Source organism: Globicephala melas, chromosome 3, assembly GCF_963455315.2.
Source record: "Globicephala melas chromosome 3, mGloMel1.2, whole genome shotgun sequence".
In the NCBI taxonomy this organism is placed as follows: domain Eukaryota; kingdom Metazoa; phylum Chordata; class Mammalia; order Artiodactyla; family Delphinidae; genus Globicephala; species Globicephala melas.
Window position 1 is genome coordinate 129,453,284 of NC_083316.1, and position 16,090 is coordinate 129,469,373.

The 16,090-nt window shown below is 36.9% G+C and overlaps 1 protein-coding gene across 3 annotated transcripts in view; it reads right to left on the reverse strand.

The window, feature by feature from the left end:
* FAM114A2 (family with sequence similarity 114 member A2) overlaps positions 1–16,090 on the reverse strand; it is a 35,991-nt gene that overhangs the window by 5,623 nt on the left and 14,278 nt on the right. For all 3 annotated transcript variants that reach the window (XM_070045214.1, XM_030834189.3, XM_030834187.3), the window contains exons 10-12: positions 10,728–10,850; positions 10,102–10,241; positions 7,063–7,135 (exon numbers count right to left, since the gene is read on the reverse strand). In XM_070045214.1, coding sequence (XP_069901315.1) covers positions 7,063–7,135; positions 10,102–10,241; positions 10,728–10,850 — 336 coding nt within the window. The remainder of the gene's footprint in view (positions 1–7,062; positions 7,136–10,101; positions 10,242–10,727; positions 10,851–16,090) is intronic.

The following is a 16,090-nucleotide window of genomic DNA, read 5'->3' on the forward strand; positions in this document are numbered from 1 at the left end:
ATGGAAATCAAAAGAAAGCTGGAGTAGCGATATTCATATCAGATAAAATAGTCTTTAAAATAAAGAATGTTATAAGAGACAAGGAAGGACACTACATAATGATCAAGGGATCAATTCAAGAAGAAGATATAACAATTATAAATATATATGCACCCAACATAGGAGCACCTCAATACATAAGGCAACTTCTAACAGCTATAAAAGAGGAAATCAACAGTAACACAGTAATAGTGGGGGACTTTTAACACCTCACTTACACCAATGGACAGATCATCCAAACAGAAAATTAATAAGGAAACACAAGCTTTAAATGATACAAGAAACCAAATAGATTTAATTGATATTTATAGGACATTCATTCCTAAAACAGCAGATTACACTTTCTTCTCAAGTGCGCACAGAACATTCTCCAGGATAGATCACATCTTGGGTCAGAAATCAAGCCTCAGTAAATTTAAGAAAATTTAAATCATATCAAGCATCTTTTCTGACCACAATGCTATGAGATTAGAAATCAATTACAGGGAAAAAACGTAAAAAACACAAACACATGGAGGCTGAACAATACATTACTAAATACCCAAGAGATCACTGGAGAAATCAAAAAATACCTAGAGACAAGTGACAATGAAAACATGACAATCCAAAACCTATATAGCAAGCAGCAAAAGTAGTTCTAAGAGGGAAGTTTACAACAATACAAGCCTCAAGAAACAAGAAAAATCTTAAGTAAATAATCTAACCTTACACCTAAAGGAACTAGAGAAAGAAGAACAAACAAAACCCAAAGTTAACAGAAGGAAAGAAATCATAAAGATCAGAGTAGAAATAAATGAAATAGAAACAAAGAAAACAATAGCAAAGATCAATAAAACTAAAAGCTGGTTCTTTGAGAAGATAAACAAAATTGATAAACATTAGCCAGACTCATCAAGAAAGAGAGGGAGAGGACTCAAATCAGTAAACTTAGAAATGAAAAAGGAGAAGTTACAACAGACACCGCAGAAATACAAAGCACCCTAAGAGACTACTACAAGCAACTCTATGCCAATAAAATGGACAACCTGGAAGAAATGGACAAATTCTTAGAAAGGTATAACCTTCCAAGACTGAACCAGGAGGAAATAGAAAATATGAACAGACCAATCACAAGTAATGATATTGAAAGTGTGATTAAAAATCTTCCAACAAACAAAAATCCAGGACCAGATGGCTTCACAGGTGAATTCTATCAAACATTTAGAGAAGAGCTACCACCCATCCTTCTCAACCTATTCCTTCTCAAATTCCTCAAATTCCAAATTCCTTCTCAAAAAATTGCAGAGGAAGGAACACTCCCAAACTCATTCTATGAGGCCACCATCACCCTGATACCAAAACCAGACAAAGATACTACAAAACAAGAAAATTACAGACCAATATCACTGATGAATATAGATGCAAAAATCCTCAACAAAGTACTAGTAAACAGAAACTAACAACATATTAAAAATATCATATACCATGATCAAGTGGGATTTATCCCAGGGATGCAAGGATTCTTCAGTATATGCAAACAGATCAATGCAATATACTATATTAACAAACTGAAGAATAAAAACCATATGATCATCTCAATAGATGTAGAAAAAGCTTTTCACAAAATTCAACACCCATTTATGACAAAAGCTCTCCAGAAAGCGGGCATAGAGAGAACCTACCTCAACATAATAAAGGCCATATATGACAAACCAACAGCAAACATCATCATCAATGGTGAAAAACTGAAAGCATTTCCTCTAAGATCAGGAACAAGACAAGAATGTCCACACTCACCACTATTATTCAACATAGTTTTGGAAGTCCTAGCCACAGCAATCAGAGAAGAAAAAGAAATAAAAGGAATATAAATTGGAAAAGAAGAAGTAAAACTGTCACTGTTTGCAGATGACGTGATACTATACATAGAGAATCCTAAAGATGCCACCAGAAAACTATTAGAGCTAATCAATCAATTTGGTAAAGTTGCAGGATACAAAATTAATGCACAGAAATCTCTTGCATTTCTATACACTAATGATGAAAAATCTGAAAGAAAATTAAGGAAACACTCCCATTTACCACTGCAACAGAAAGAATAAAATACCTAGGAATAAACTTACCTAGGGAGACAAAAGACCTGTATGCAGAAAACTATAAGACACTGATGTAAGAAATTAAAGATGATACAAACAGATGGAGAGATATACCATGTTCTTGGACTGGAAGAATCAATATTGTGAAAATGCCTATACTACCCAAAACAATTTACTGATTCAGTGCAATCCTTATCAAATTAGCAATGGCATTTTTTACAGAAGTAGAACAAAAAATCTTAAAATTTGTATGGAGACACAAAAGACCCCGAATAGCCAAAGCACTCTTGAGGGAAAAAAATCAGAGCTGGGGGAATCAGACTCCCTGACTTCAGACTATACTACAAAGCTACAGTAATCAAGACTATATGGTACTGACACAAAAACAGAAATATAGATCAATGTAACAGGATAGAAAGCCCAGAGATAAACCCATGCACCTATGGTCAACTAATCTATGACAAAGGAGGCAAGGATATACAATGGAGAAAAGACAGTCTCTTCAGTAAGTGGTGGTGGGAAAACTGGACAGCTACATGTTAAAGAATGAAATTAGAACACTCCTTAAACACCATACATAAAAATAAAGTCAAAATGGATTAGAGACCTAAATGTAAGACCAGACACTATAAAACTCTTAGAGGAAAACATAGGAAGAACACTCTTTGACATAAATCACAGCAAGATCCTTTTTGATCCACCTCCTAGAGTAATGGAAATAAAAACAAAAATAAACAAATGGGACCTAATGAAACTTAAAAGCTTTTGCAAAGAAAACTACAAACAAGACGAAAAGACAGCCCTCAGAATGGGAGAAAATATTTGCAAATGAATCAATGGACAAAGGATTAATCTCCCAAATATATAAACAGCTCATGTAGGTCAATATTAAAAAAAAAAAAAACCCAATCCAAAAATGGGGAAGACCTAAATAGACATTTCTCCAAAGAAGATATACAGATAGCAAAGAAGCACATGAAAAGTTGCTCAATATCACTGATTATTAGAGAAATTCAAATCAAAACTACAATGACGTATCACCTCACACCAGTCAGAATGGGCATCATCAGAAAATCTACAAACAACAAATGCTAGAGGGTGTGGAGAAAAGGGAACCCTCTTGCACTGTTGGTGGGAATGTAAATTGATACAGCCACTATGCAGAACAGGATGGAGGTTCGTTAAAAAACTAAAAATAGAATTACCATATGACCCAGCAATCCCGCTACTGGGCATATACCCAGGAAAACCATAATTCAAAAAGAGTCATGCACCCCAATGTTCATTGCAGCACTATTTACAATAGCCAGGTCATGGAAGCAACCTAAATGCCCATCGACAGACAAATGGATAAAGAAGATGTGGTATATATATATACAATGGAATAATACTCAGCCATAAAAAGGAACGAAATTGGGTCATTTGTAGAGACGTGGATGAATCTAGAGACTGTCATACAGAGTGAAGTAAGTCAGGAAGAGAAAAACAAATATCGTATATTAATGCATATATGTGGAACCTAGAAAAATGGTACAGATGAACCGGTTTGTAGGGCAGAAACTGAGACACAGATGTAGACAACAAATGTATGGACACAAGGGGGGAAAGATGTGGGCGGTGGTGGTGGTGGTGTGATGAACTGGGAGATTGGGATTGACGTGTATACACTAATATGTATAAAATGGATAACTAATAAGAACCTGCTGTATAAAAAAATACATTAAATAGAATTCAAAAATTCAAAAATAAATAAAGTATGACTCCACTTTGAAACACACCCACACATACCCAAATATAAATATAAGCATAGACAAAGTCTGGATCAGACTCAAGAAGGGCTTTAAATTTCCTTCTATCCAAATTGAGAGTGTATGCCTTTGTAGTTTTTTGTTTGTTTGTTTTTGTTTTTCGGTACGCGGGCCTCTCACTGTTGTGGCCTCTCCCGTTGCGGAGCACAGGCTCTGGACGCGCAGGCTCAGCAGCCATGGCTCACGGGCCCAGCCGCTCCGCGGCATGTGGGATCTTCCTGGACCGGGGCACGAACCCGTGTCCCCTGCATTGGCAGGCAGACTCTCAACCACTGTGCCACCAGGGAAGCCCTGCCTTTGTAGTTTTTACTAACTTTAAAAAGTATATTCATTTTGGAAGGGAGATAGAAATGGTATATTTGACCACAAAAACTTTAGAAAAATTTTAAAACAAAATATACAGATATGAAACATGCGCTCAAAATACTCAACTCGTTTTTAAGATGGGCTGTTTGGAAAATGTGGAGACAAATAATGCAAATTTAATACTTGCATGTGTTAGCACCTTAGAGTTGACTTGCTGGGTTAAAGTATCTTTATGAAACACATGGAAAACTTTAGCCTCAGAAGATTAACTTCAGGAAACCCAGAAGCTCTTTTAAAGAAAATACTAAGAGGAAAAGAGAAACTATATCACAGAATTATCCCTTATAGGAAAAATCTAAACTCAAAGTGAGAAGAATTAATTTGGGCCATGCTCTTAACTAAAATAAATTTAAGGGCCCAGAATAACTTTGCTGCCACACTGACCCTTATACCCTTAACTACGAGCTGATTTTTTTTAATTGAGGTATAACTGACATACAACACTATACTAATTGCATATGTACAAACTAATGATTTACTATCTGCATACATGGCAAAATGATGATAATAAGACCAGTCAACATCCATCACTATACACAGTGAAGTAATTTTTTTTCTCGTGATGACAACTTTTAAGATCTACTGTCTTAGCAACTTTCAAATATGCAATACAGTATTATTAACTATAGGTATCATGACATACATGACATCCCCAATGCTGTACATGCTGTACGTTATTTATTTTATAACTGGAAGTTTGTACCTTTTGATCCCCTTCACCCATTTCACCCAGCCCCCACCTTTGCCTCTGGCAACCACCTATCTGTTCTCTGTATGTATGTGTTTGGTGTACTACAAAGTGATTTTTATCTGTCCATTTCAAATGCCCTTGATTTTATGCCAATTCATGATTACTGATGTCTGAATCATCTTCCATAGTTCACACACCTTCAGTAAATTTTTACAATTCCTTAAAACAAAACAAAAAAACTTTAGCTTTAATTACAACTCTCCTACTGGCTGGCAACTGCAAAATATGAGAGTTGCCATAGTCTAAGTAAGGCGCTGCCCCTTTAAACTAGAATCCAACTTTGGGATTTTTATCTTATCAAGGTCTACATTCTCAGTACAGGTCTTGAGAGCGAGCAGCACAAAATATACTGAAGACTGTATAAAAAAGAACAACGAGTTGCAAAATTCAGTTAGACATAGACAAACTGATCCTAAAATTCATATGGAAATGCATAGGGCCCCCAATAGACAAAAAAATCTTGAAAAAGAAGAAGAAAGTTGGAAGACTTACACTTCTTGATTTCAAAACTTACTACAAAGCTACAGAAATCAAGACAGTATGGCACTGGCATAGGATACCACAGATCAATGGAACTGAAATAAGAGCCCAGAAACAAATCCCTATGACTATGGTCCATTGATTTTAGACAAAAAGGGCCAAGACAATTCAACAAGGAGAAACTTTTCAACAAATGGTGCTGGGACAACTGGATAGCCACATGAAAAAAAAAATGTTGGGTCCCTACCTCACACCATACACAAAAATTAACTCAAAATATATAATAGATGTAAACATAAGAGCTGCAACATAAGACTCTTAGAAAAAAACATGAATAAATCCTCATGATCTTGGGTGAGGCAATGATTCTTTAGATACAATACCAAAAGAACAAGTGATAAAAGAGAATATTGACAAGTTGGACTCTATCACTATTCACTATCAAGAAAGTGAAAGGACCGCCCATGGACTGGGAGAAAATATGTGCATACCATATATCTGGTAAGGAACTTGTATCCAGAGAAAATAAAGAACTTCTATAACTCAATAATAAATAGTAAATAATAAAAAGACAAATAATTAAAATCAGAATAAATTATAAAATAAAAAACCAAATTTATAAAATAATAATAAAAAGACAACCCAATTTAAAAATAGGCAAAGGACTGGAAAAGACACTTCTCTATAGAAGACATACAAATGGCTAACAAGCATGTGAAAAGATGCTCAACATCATCAGCCATCAGGGAAATGCAAATAAAACCCATAATGAGATAACACTTCATACCTACTAGGTCTGGTAAAAGTTTAAAAAACAAAAACAAAAACACAAAACCAGACAATAGCAAGTGTCAACAAGGATGTGGAGAAATTGGAACTCTCATACATTGCTGGCAGGGGTGTAAAATGGTGCAACTACTTTGGAAAACAGTCTGACAGTTCCTTAATGGTCCATATTACCCATATGACCCAGAAATTCCACTCCTAGCTATCCACCCAAGAGAAATAAAAACATACATGCATGCTCATAGTAACATTATTCATTACAACCAAGAAGAGTAAACAATCCAAATGTCTATCAATTGATGAATAGATAAATGTGGTATATATCCATATGATAGAATGTTATTAGGTAATAAAAGGAAATACTGATACAATGTGGATGAACGTCAAAAACATTATGCTAAGTGAAAGAAAACAGACACAAAATACCATAATATTGTATGATCCCATTTATATTAGATGCCCAGAATAGGCAAATCTATAGACAGAAAGTAGATTAGTGTTGCTTAAGGCTAGAAGAATGTGGAGGGGAAGGGAATGGTAAGTGACTGCCAATGGTATGAGGTTTTCTGGGAGATGATGAAAACGATCTAAAATTAGATTTTGGTGACTGTTGCATGGCTCTGTAAATATATTAAAAACCATTGAAACGTACACTTAAATGGGAAAAATTTTATGATATGTAAACTATATCTTAATAAAGCTGTTCTAAAAATAAAACAAAACAGACATTAGCCCAATAAAAATCATGAATTCTTACCCCAGCAGTTGTTAGGCAGGTGGTGAACTCTTTAGACAGAGAGGACAACTCTTTACACAACACAACTGTCATCCTAGGAAAGAAGGGAAAAAAGGAGAAACAGGTCCTAAGTCCCCATATATGTTCCAACAGGTCCTAGGTCCCCATATATGTTCAACTACATATATGGGGACCCATGTTATAGGAGGAGAAGGTTCAGTCCTTAGAGAAATACTTTTCTACAAAATTCTCTAGAAAATACTATGCTTTCAAATTAAATCAAAGGAAATAACTAAGATACATTTTAAGGAGACAAGGTCGTACTTAAAAGATCCTACATTCCATTTAGAAATATATTTAAATTAAATATTTATTCATTCATTCGACAAATACTTACTGAAAGGCTTCTATGTACCAGGTACTTCTGAGCACTGGGGATATATTAGTAAACAAGCAAAGCACCAGTTTTCATGAATACTAACTTACTTGCTGATTGACAGGGATACTATAAATATAGAAAGAGATGGATGTTTGTATATGTTTATAGTTATATATGTATACATTTATACACACACAAAAGTATACATATATTTATATATATAATATGTACTAGATGGCGATATGAAAGCAAGTAAAGAATTCGAAAATGTAACAGGGAAATGCAAATCAAAGCCACATGAGGCAGCAACATGGATGGACCTACAGATCGTCATACTGAGTGAAGTAAGTCAGACACAGAATGACAAATATCATATAATATTGCTTATATGTGGAATCTTAAAAAAAAGAGTAAAAATGAACTTATTTACAAAACAGAAGTAGAGTCATGGATGTAGAAAACAAACTTATGGCTACCAGGGGATGTGGAGCGGGGGGGTGGTGGGGGTGAAGCGATAAACTGGGAGGTTGGGACTGGTGAATACACACTACTATATATAAAATAGATAACTAATAATAACCTGCTGTATAGCACAGGAAACTCTACTCAATACTCTGCAATAGCCTACATGGGAAAATAATCTCCAAAAAAAAGAATGGATGTATGTATATGTACAACTGATTTACTTTGCTGTACAGCTGAAACTAGCACAACATTGTAAATCAACTATACACCAATGAAAATTTAAAAAACAAACAAAAAACCACACGAGATATCATCTCACACCTGTCAGAATGGCTATCAACAAAAAGAACACAAATAACAAATGTTGGTGAGGATATGGAAAAAAGGGAATGCTTGTACACTGTTGGTGGGAATGTAAATTGGTGCAGCCATTGTGAAAAGTAGTATGGAGGTTTCTCAAAAAACTAAAAATAGAACTACCATATGACCCAGGAATTCCACTCCTGGGTATATATCAAAAAAACAAAAACACTAATTTGAAAAGATACATGCACTCCAATGTTCACAGCAGCATTATTCACAATCGCCAAGATATGGAAGTAACCTAAGTGTCCATCAACAGATGAATGGATAAAGAAGATGTGGTATATATACACAATGGAATACTACCCAGCCATAAAAGAGAACGAAATTTTGCCATCTGTAGCAACATGGACGGACTTGGAGGGCATTTATGCTAAGTGAAATAAGTCAGACAGAGAAAGACAAATACTGTATGAAATCACTTATATGAGGAATCTAAAAAAATACAACAAACTAGTGAGTATACCAAAAAAGAAGCAGACTCACAGATATGGAGAACAAACTAGTGGTTACCAGTGGGGAGAGGGAGGGAGGGGCAATATAGGGGTGGGGAAGTGAGAGGTACAAACTACTGGGTGTAAGACAAGCAAGCTCAAGGATGGGGAATATAGCCAATATTTTGTAATAACAACATGGGGAATATAACCAATATTTTGTAATAACTGTGAATGGAAGGTAACCTTCAAAAATTTTATAAGACATTTTTTTATTAAAAAATAAATTAAAAAACAAAATAAAAATCCTACCCTTGAGGAGGTTAAACTGATCAATGTAATAGTGAATTAGAGTTAGAGAAAAGAAAAAAAGAATGAGAAAATGGTAGAAGATAGTATTAGATAGGGTGGTGAAAAAGGACCCTCTAAGAAGTAAAGGAAATTCAGTGAAGGAAAGAGCCATGACTGGAAGAGCATTCCATGCAGTGGAAATAGCTAGTTTTCCAAAGAATAGTCTGCTTTGGGATTGTGAATCCCTCATCCTAAGGATGTTTAAGACAAAACTAGGCCCCTCCTTACGGGATGTTGTAGAGGGGCAGTGAAACCGTAGGTGAAGAAATGGCTGAGAGAACATCAAAGGCCCCTCCTTACGGGATGTTGTAGAGGGGCAGTGAAACCGTAGGTGAAGAAATGGCCGAGAGAACATCAATGTCCGAGAGAACATCATGTTTTTTCCTCCAATGAAAATTCTCATTATTTAATTAGGAGATTTATTTAGAAAACAGTAGGGGTTTTTTTCCTCCTGTGACTACCTACATTCTATCATTTTTCAAATTTTTGTTCAAAACCAGCAATATACTGGAAAAATACGGTTTGAAACTTAGATAGACCTGGGTTTAAATCCCAGTCTGCACAACCGGGGCATAATTTACTTAACTTCTCTTATGTTTGTGTTTCCTCATTTTTAAAGCTGGACTGATTATTTATCTTGAGGGTTGTTTTTAAAGATTAGAAATGATACACATAAATCCCTTAGCATGGCACCTGGCATATAATTAGCACTCAATAACCAACAACTGTTATTAAGAACTGAGGTTATTAGAACTATTTTCTGTTTTCACTTATGCAAAATTCTACTTCAATTAAGGTCAGTGATCTGAAAAAAAAAAACTAGTTTTCCGAGTATGAGTTGGTTAATAAAAAAGGGCAGATTTATAATATAGATTTATGGCTCAATGAAAATAAACAACACCCTTGGCTACTTATTAACTAAAACCCAAAATGAACAAACCTCTAAGATGTGAATGGTGCAATGTGAACAGCATCTTACTGAGAGGAAAGTTTCTAAAACTTTGGAAAGAAACTGAGAAAGCTCTTTCAGCAAACTGTATCATTTAGAGGGATACTCATTACACTTACTGGGAAAGGGCTCTGCTCCTTTCTATGGCTGTTACTTCCTGCTTCCTGCCATGCAGAACCAGAGCCGCTGTTTTGTGAAACAGTTCAATTGAGCAGGCAGTCAGTTCTGCTAGGCTCCTGATTGCAAATGCATGGATATCCTGGACGGAAAAACAAAACAAAGCATAACAACACAGAGCATTGTTTTTTTTAATACAAGAGGAAATGACACCACCCTGCTTCTCCCATACTGAAGTATACAATATCTTGAAAGCAACAGAGACTAATAGCTGCCCTTCAATAAACCTCCTTTTCTTCCATAGTAGCTATATAATTTTATAACTGGGCTCATAGCTATAAAAACAGAGGCTCCCCTGAAGTCAGGTGTGACCATGTGACTAAGTTTTAGCCAAAAGATTTGAATAAAAAGTGTCATGTGCAGCTTCTGGGAACCTTCTCATGACGCCACATACATGCACCCTTTGTCTCTTTTTCTTCACTCCTTGCATCCTATAGTCTAGAACTAAGATGTTGCGATCTTGGATCACAAGGTAGAAATTATGGATAGCAGTACAACAAAATAGGTGCTTACATCCCTAATTGCGATACCACATTGAAAAAAAAAAAGCCTTAGTTGTTTTCATTACCTCTATTGAATTGTTATTGATTTGCTCAATTTTTTCTGCTTCCAACTGTTTTTTTCCTTCTTCCTTCTCTTCTAATGGTTTGGCCAGAGATGTCCTGATCCATTCACAGGCTGTATTTCTTGCCTAAATAAGAAAAAGATTATAGTTGGCCCTCCATCTACACAGCTTGCACATCTTCAGATTCAACCAACCACAGTTTGAAAATATTCGGAAAAAAAAAAAAAATCCAAAAAGTTCCAAAAAGCAAAACCTAAATTTGCCAAGTGCTGGCAACTTAAATAGCATTTACATTGTATGTACAACTATTTGCACAGCATTTACACTGTATTAGGTATTATAAGCAATCAAAAGGTGATTTAACATATACCAGAGGATGTATGTAGGTTATATGCAAATACCACACCATTTTATATCAGGGACTTGAGCATCCCTCAATTTTGGTATCAACAGGGGGCCTTGGAACCAGGATACCTCTGAGGATATCAAGGGATGACTGTACAGTCCATCAGCAATTCGATTCAGCTCACCAAGATTACTGTGCACCCACCAGGAACATTTTAGCATCATGGAAGTCAGTGTTCTTGTTCTCACCCAAACAAACATACCATCTAGCTTTTCAGTACTTAACTTACTAGATCTCCTTACAACACTTAACATTTGTGACCACACATTCCCTCTAATCCTTTGGCTTTTTTTAAGCTGAGGTGTACCTTACACACAGTAAAGTGTGCAAATCTTCAGAGCATGACAGGTTACATGTGTATATGCCTGTGTAACTGTGACCCAGATCAGGATACAGAACTTTCCCATCACTCTAGGAAGTCCCCCATACCCCTTCTTAGTCCCAAATAGCAGCCTTGGCTCTCTACTTATCTCACCCTACTCCCTCCCCTCTCCATCGATCCTATTTCAGTAATTTTAACTATTCCCTACCTGCTGCTGACTCCTGAATCCTTATTTCCAGCACTAACTTCTGAAAACAACATATTCCAACTCCCTTCTGGACATACGCATCAGGATATTCTATAGGCATCTGTCTCACATATAACATGTGCAAAATTTAAATTCATCATCTTTCTCTCCCTGTCCCTAAATTTTTCATCCTCTCTTATTCCCTTGAGCTTTAGAAGAACCACCATATACCAGTCATCCAAGCCCAAATACACGAGCCATCCTAGATTCTTCCTTTCCAATCACCAAGATAGTCTGATTTTACCCTACGTATTTCTCCACTTTGCTCTTCCTCTCTATTACCACCATTTAAGTTCAAATCTACTCTATGGCAAGAGCACTCTGATTGGTCTCCCTGCTTCTGATATGGCTCCTCTTAAATCCATCTTCCACAATGGTACCAGTGATCTATCTAAGCCCATAGCTGATCACTCTGCTTTTCTTCAATGGCTCTCCATCCACTAGATCATGCTCTTTGACATGATCTAAAAAATGCCCATGACCTACTCTACCTACTTCTCTAGCTTCATCTCTTACCACTTCCCACTTTATGATCTGGTAATAATGACCTGTAATATGCCTGTTCTTTATTCATGGTATTCCCTTAGTCCAAAGTGTCATTTCCATTTTTTTTTTCCCTAAATCAAGGCAACTCAATTTTTTTTCAATCCTCCACCCAAACACTGTCTGCTCCAAGTAACTTTCAAAGGCATCCCAGGAGATTGGGCACTTCAACAACCCTTTTCTGTACGTCCACAGTCCCCTAAGTACACCTTCAACTTAGTACTTACCAAAATACACTGGAATTAACTATGTGTTATCTCCTAAATAAACTACATTATTACAGAACAGGGGTGGTATCTTATTTGGATTAGTGCACCCAGATGTTCCCTATAGCATTGAGAGATATCTACTGTTTTTACCTAGTTGGCATATATATCTCCTTTCTTTTGGTAGTAAGTTCTAGATTTTTCTCAGTTCATGTGGTTTGGATGGGGTTACTTTCATCCTCTGACTCCAAGGGTTGGCAAATGATTCAGGTTTAGCTACCAAGAAATTAATCCCCCTGGGATTAATTTAATTAATTAATTAATTTAATTAATTAAAACCAGCTGGGATTTTAAGAACTGATAAAGCACAGAGTCAGCCTTGAAGAAATTTAAGTTTTAGAATGGGAGGTAAGAGACACACATTTAAAAACAAACAAACAGGGGCTTCCCTGGTGGCGCAGTGGTTGACAGTCCGCCTGCCAATGCAGGGGACGCGGGTTCGTGCCCTGGTCCGGGAAGGTCCCACATGCTGCAGAGCAGCTGGGCCCGTGAGCCATGGCCGCTGAGCCTGCGCGTCCAGAGCCTGTGCTCCGCAACGGGAGAGGCCACAACAGTGAGAGGCCCGCGTATCGCAAAACAAAACAAAACAAACAAACAAAAAGCAATGATAATTTTATGAAAATACATTTGCATACAGTTAAGTGAATAAAGTGCTGAAGAATACATATATTAATAGTATGTTAACTTTTATATAAGAAGGAGATAAGAAAATATATCTGCTTGTCTTTAAAATATATCTGCTTATCTAAAAAAGAAACACAGGAAGGATATGCTGGAAAACAAGAAAGTTTAATATCTAAAAGGAGAGGGGAGAGTGAAGTGGGTGGGAATTGAGAGGAAGTGACACTTCTGAATATATTTTTTGTACAGTTTTGACTTTTAGTTTTTGAAAACATATTAATACTCTATATAGTTTTGAAAACATATTAATACTCTAATAGTTTTGAAAACATATTAATACTCTATATATTCAAAGATGAAATTAAATTAACATGGGGAGACAATAAATATATCATAAATTTTTTTATAGTTTGGTTTTATAGTAGTATAGGCAAAGCAAGGGAAACATTTCAGATGCATTACAGGACTAGGGAAATTAGGAAATGCAGTAATGTTGTTGGGAGACAGAATTCTTACTATGAAAAAGAGATACAAATGTATAATGGGGAGAGGCAAGGAAGAACCTGTAAGAATGGACTGAAACTGGACTTATCAGTGTGAACTCATGATCTCTAAAATATGTATGTGAGCATATACATGGACACACACACACACACACACACAGGTGCACGTATGTGTACTTGAATACATTTCCTAGGCCAACAGGGCCTAGAAGCAAAGATACCCCAAGCGATGAGCACACCTAGCATCCAGGTTTTGTCCTGTAATATCAAAAAGGAACCATGGCTCCTTGAAGAAAAGGTTCATTCTGGAGAGAAATATGGAAGGTACAAGATCTCGTTATGCCAGAAAATAAGGAAATATTCAAATAGCGGGGGCATGTCACACAGGAGTCAGCTTGAAGGACAATTTGAACAGCAAAATAATTAAGGACAGTAATGAATTACAAACCAATGGGGGAAAAAATAGAAACCCATGAGACCATATCAATAACAAACAGATAATAAAGAGATAAGGGGAGAAGGGAGAGCTCTTAATTATAAGTAGAATGCCGAGAGCTCACTGGTAAATGTGGAGCATGTACTGGGATTGAAACAAATCATCATTCAGCAACCATCACAGTAAAGACTGGTGCAGCAAGAATCATGAATAGTTGCTAAATCTAGGATGCTAAATCATGAGGAGCAGGATATTTGTATGGTCTTAAAATGTCTCCCCACAGAAAGCTCATTAGCAGCAAAGGAACAAAATCATAACTATACAGTGAGAAATCAGACAACACATCACCAATAAGGGACAAATGGACATCGTGTGCCTCTAGATATGGTACCCTGTGCAGGATACAACATCACTTACAAGAATGCATAACCTGATTTTAATCATGAGAAAACAACAGACAACACTCAAATGAGGAATACTCTACCTTTATAAAGGGGGAAGGGGCTTGTATTTCTCAAAAATGTCAAAATCATAAAAGACAAAGAAAAGCTAAGGAACTCTTCCAGATTAAAAGAGACTAAAACAAACAAAAAAACAAAACAAAGCAAATATAGATTAAAAGAGACAAAGTACGTGACAACTAAATACAATTCGCAATCATGTACTGGCTCCAACATTAGAGGAAAAAGTTGGATATGAAGGACATTATCAGATCAATTGACAAAACTGGAATGTGGACAACAGATTAAATAAAGTATGGTATCAATGTTAAATTTATTGCAGTTGATAATTTGTGTGGTTATAGAAGGGAATATCCATATTCTTAGGAGATACATATTGAAATATTTAGGAGTACAGGGCTATAATGCTTACATTTTACTCTCAAAAAATAGTCCCAGGGACTTCCCTGGTGGTCCAGTGGTTAAGACACCACACTTCCAGTGCGGGAGGGCATGGGTTCTATCCGTGGTTGGGGAACTGAAGATCCCGCATGCCACACGGTATGGCCAAAAAAAAAAAAAAAAAAAGTCCCAATAATAGTAATAACTTGTGTGTGTGTGTCTATGGGGGAGGTGGAGAGGAAGGGATAGGAAGAGGGAAAGAGAACATATTTGCAAGCACAAATGATGAAGCAAATGCAGTGAAATGCTAATAGATGTATCTGCATAAAAGCTATATGAATGTTGTTTGTACTTTTTTTGCAACTTTTTTCTAAGTTTGCTATTACTTCCAAAACAAAAAACACTATAACACAAGCTAGAAAGTGCCATAAAGTGCTACAGACAAGATGAGGGAGAGGAGCTGCTGACGAAAGGTTCTGAAAAGCTTTCTTGGAGAATGCAGTGTTTTTAATGGGCATGGGAGAGCGGGGTAACTTCCCTGAAGCATCCTATTCCTTACCGTGGGGTACGCAAGAGGTGACTCTGATGACTATACAATGGCTATCAGCTCTCCCTGGCCAGGAAGCAATGTGTGCTGCTGCTAACCGATCCTAAGATATTTCTCGAGAAGAGGGTGAAGAGGCAGCAAGCAGCCCAAGACCCACAGAATACTGTCCCAAGAGCTGGCACTGGTGTATATGCTAGGCGGGTACTACCCTGGAAACAGTATCTCCCGACCCACTCTGAGCTTTGACTGAGGACAGCTCAGGCATCACTACCAGAGACCAAGGTTCAGGCCATGGACTCTCTCATTTCCACAAGCTAAGTGGTCATTATCTGAGTTACTGGGCTCTGGGAAATGGCAAACTCCAGCTACCTAAAGGCAGGGGCCACATCCCATCATCTCAGAATCACTCAGAGCCCTGAGAACAGTGAGCCCTCAATAGAGCACTAGCCCATTGGTATCATGATGGCTGATGAGTGCTGCCAACTTTAACTGACCAATGCTATGGCCTAACTTAAGCTTTCAGACAAGCAAAGCATTCCAAATGGAAACAGGTGAGGATGGCAGATGTGTTGGGGGGCTGGGGGTAAGGGGGTGCAGTGTGAGTTTAGCACACTAACCTGCGAGACCAAGAGG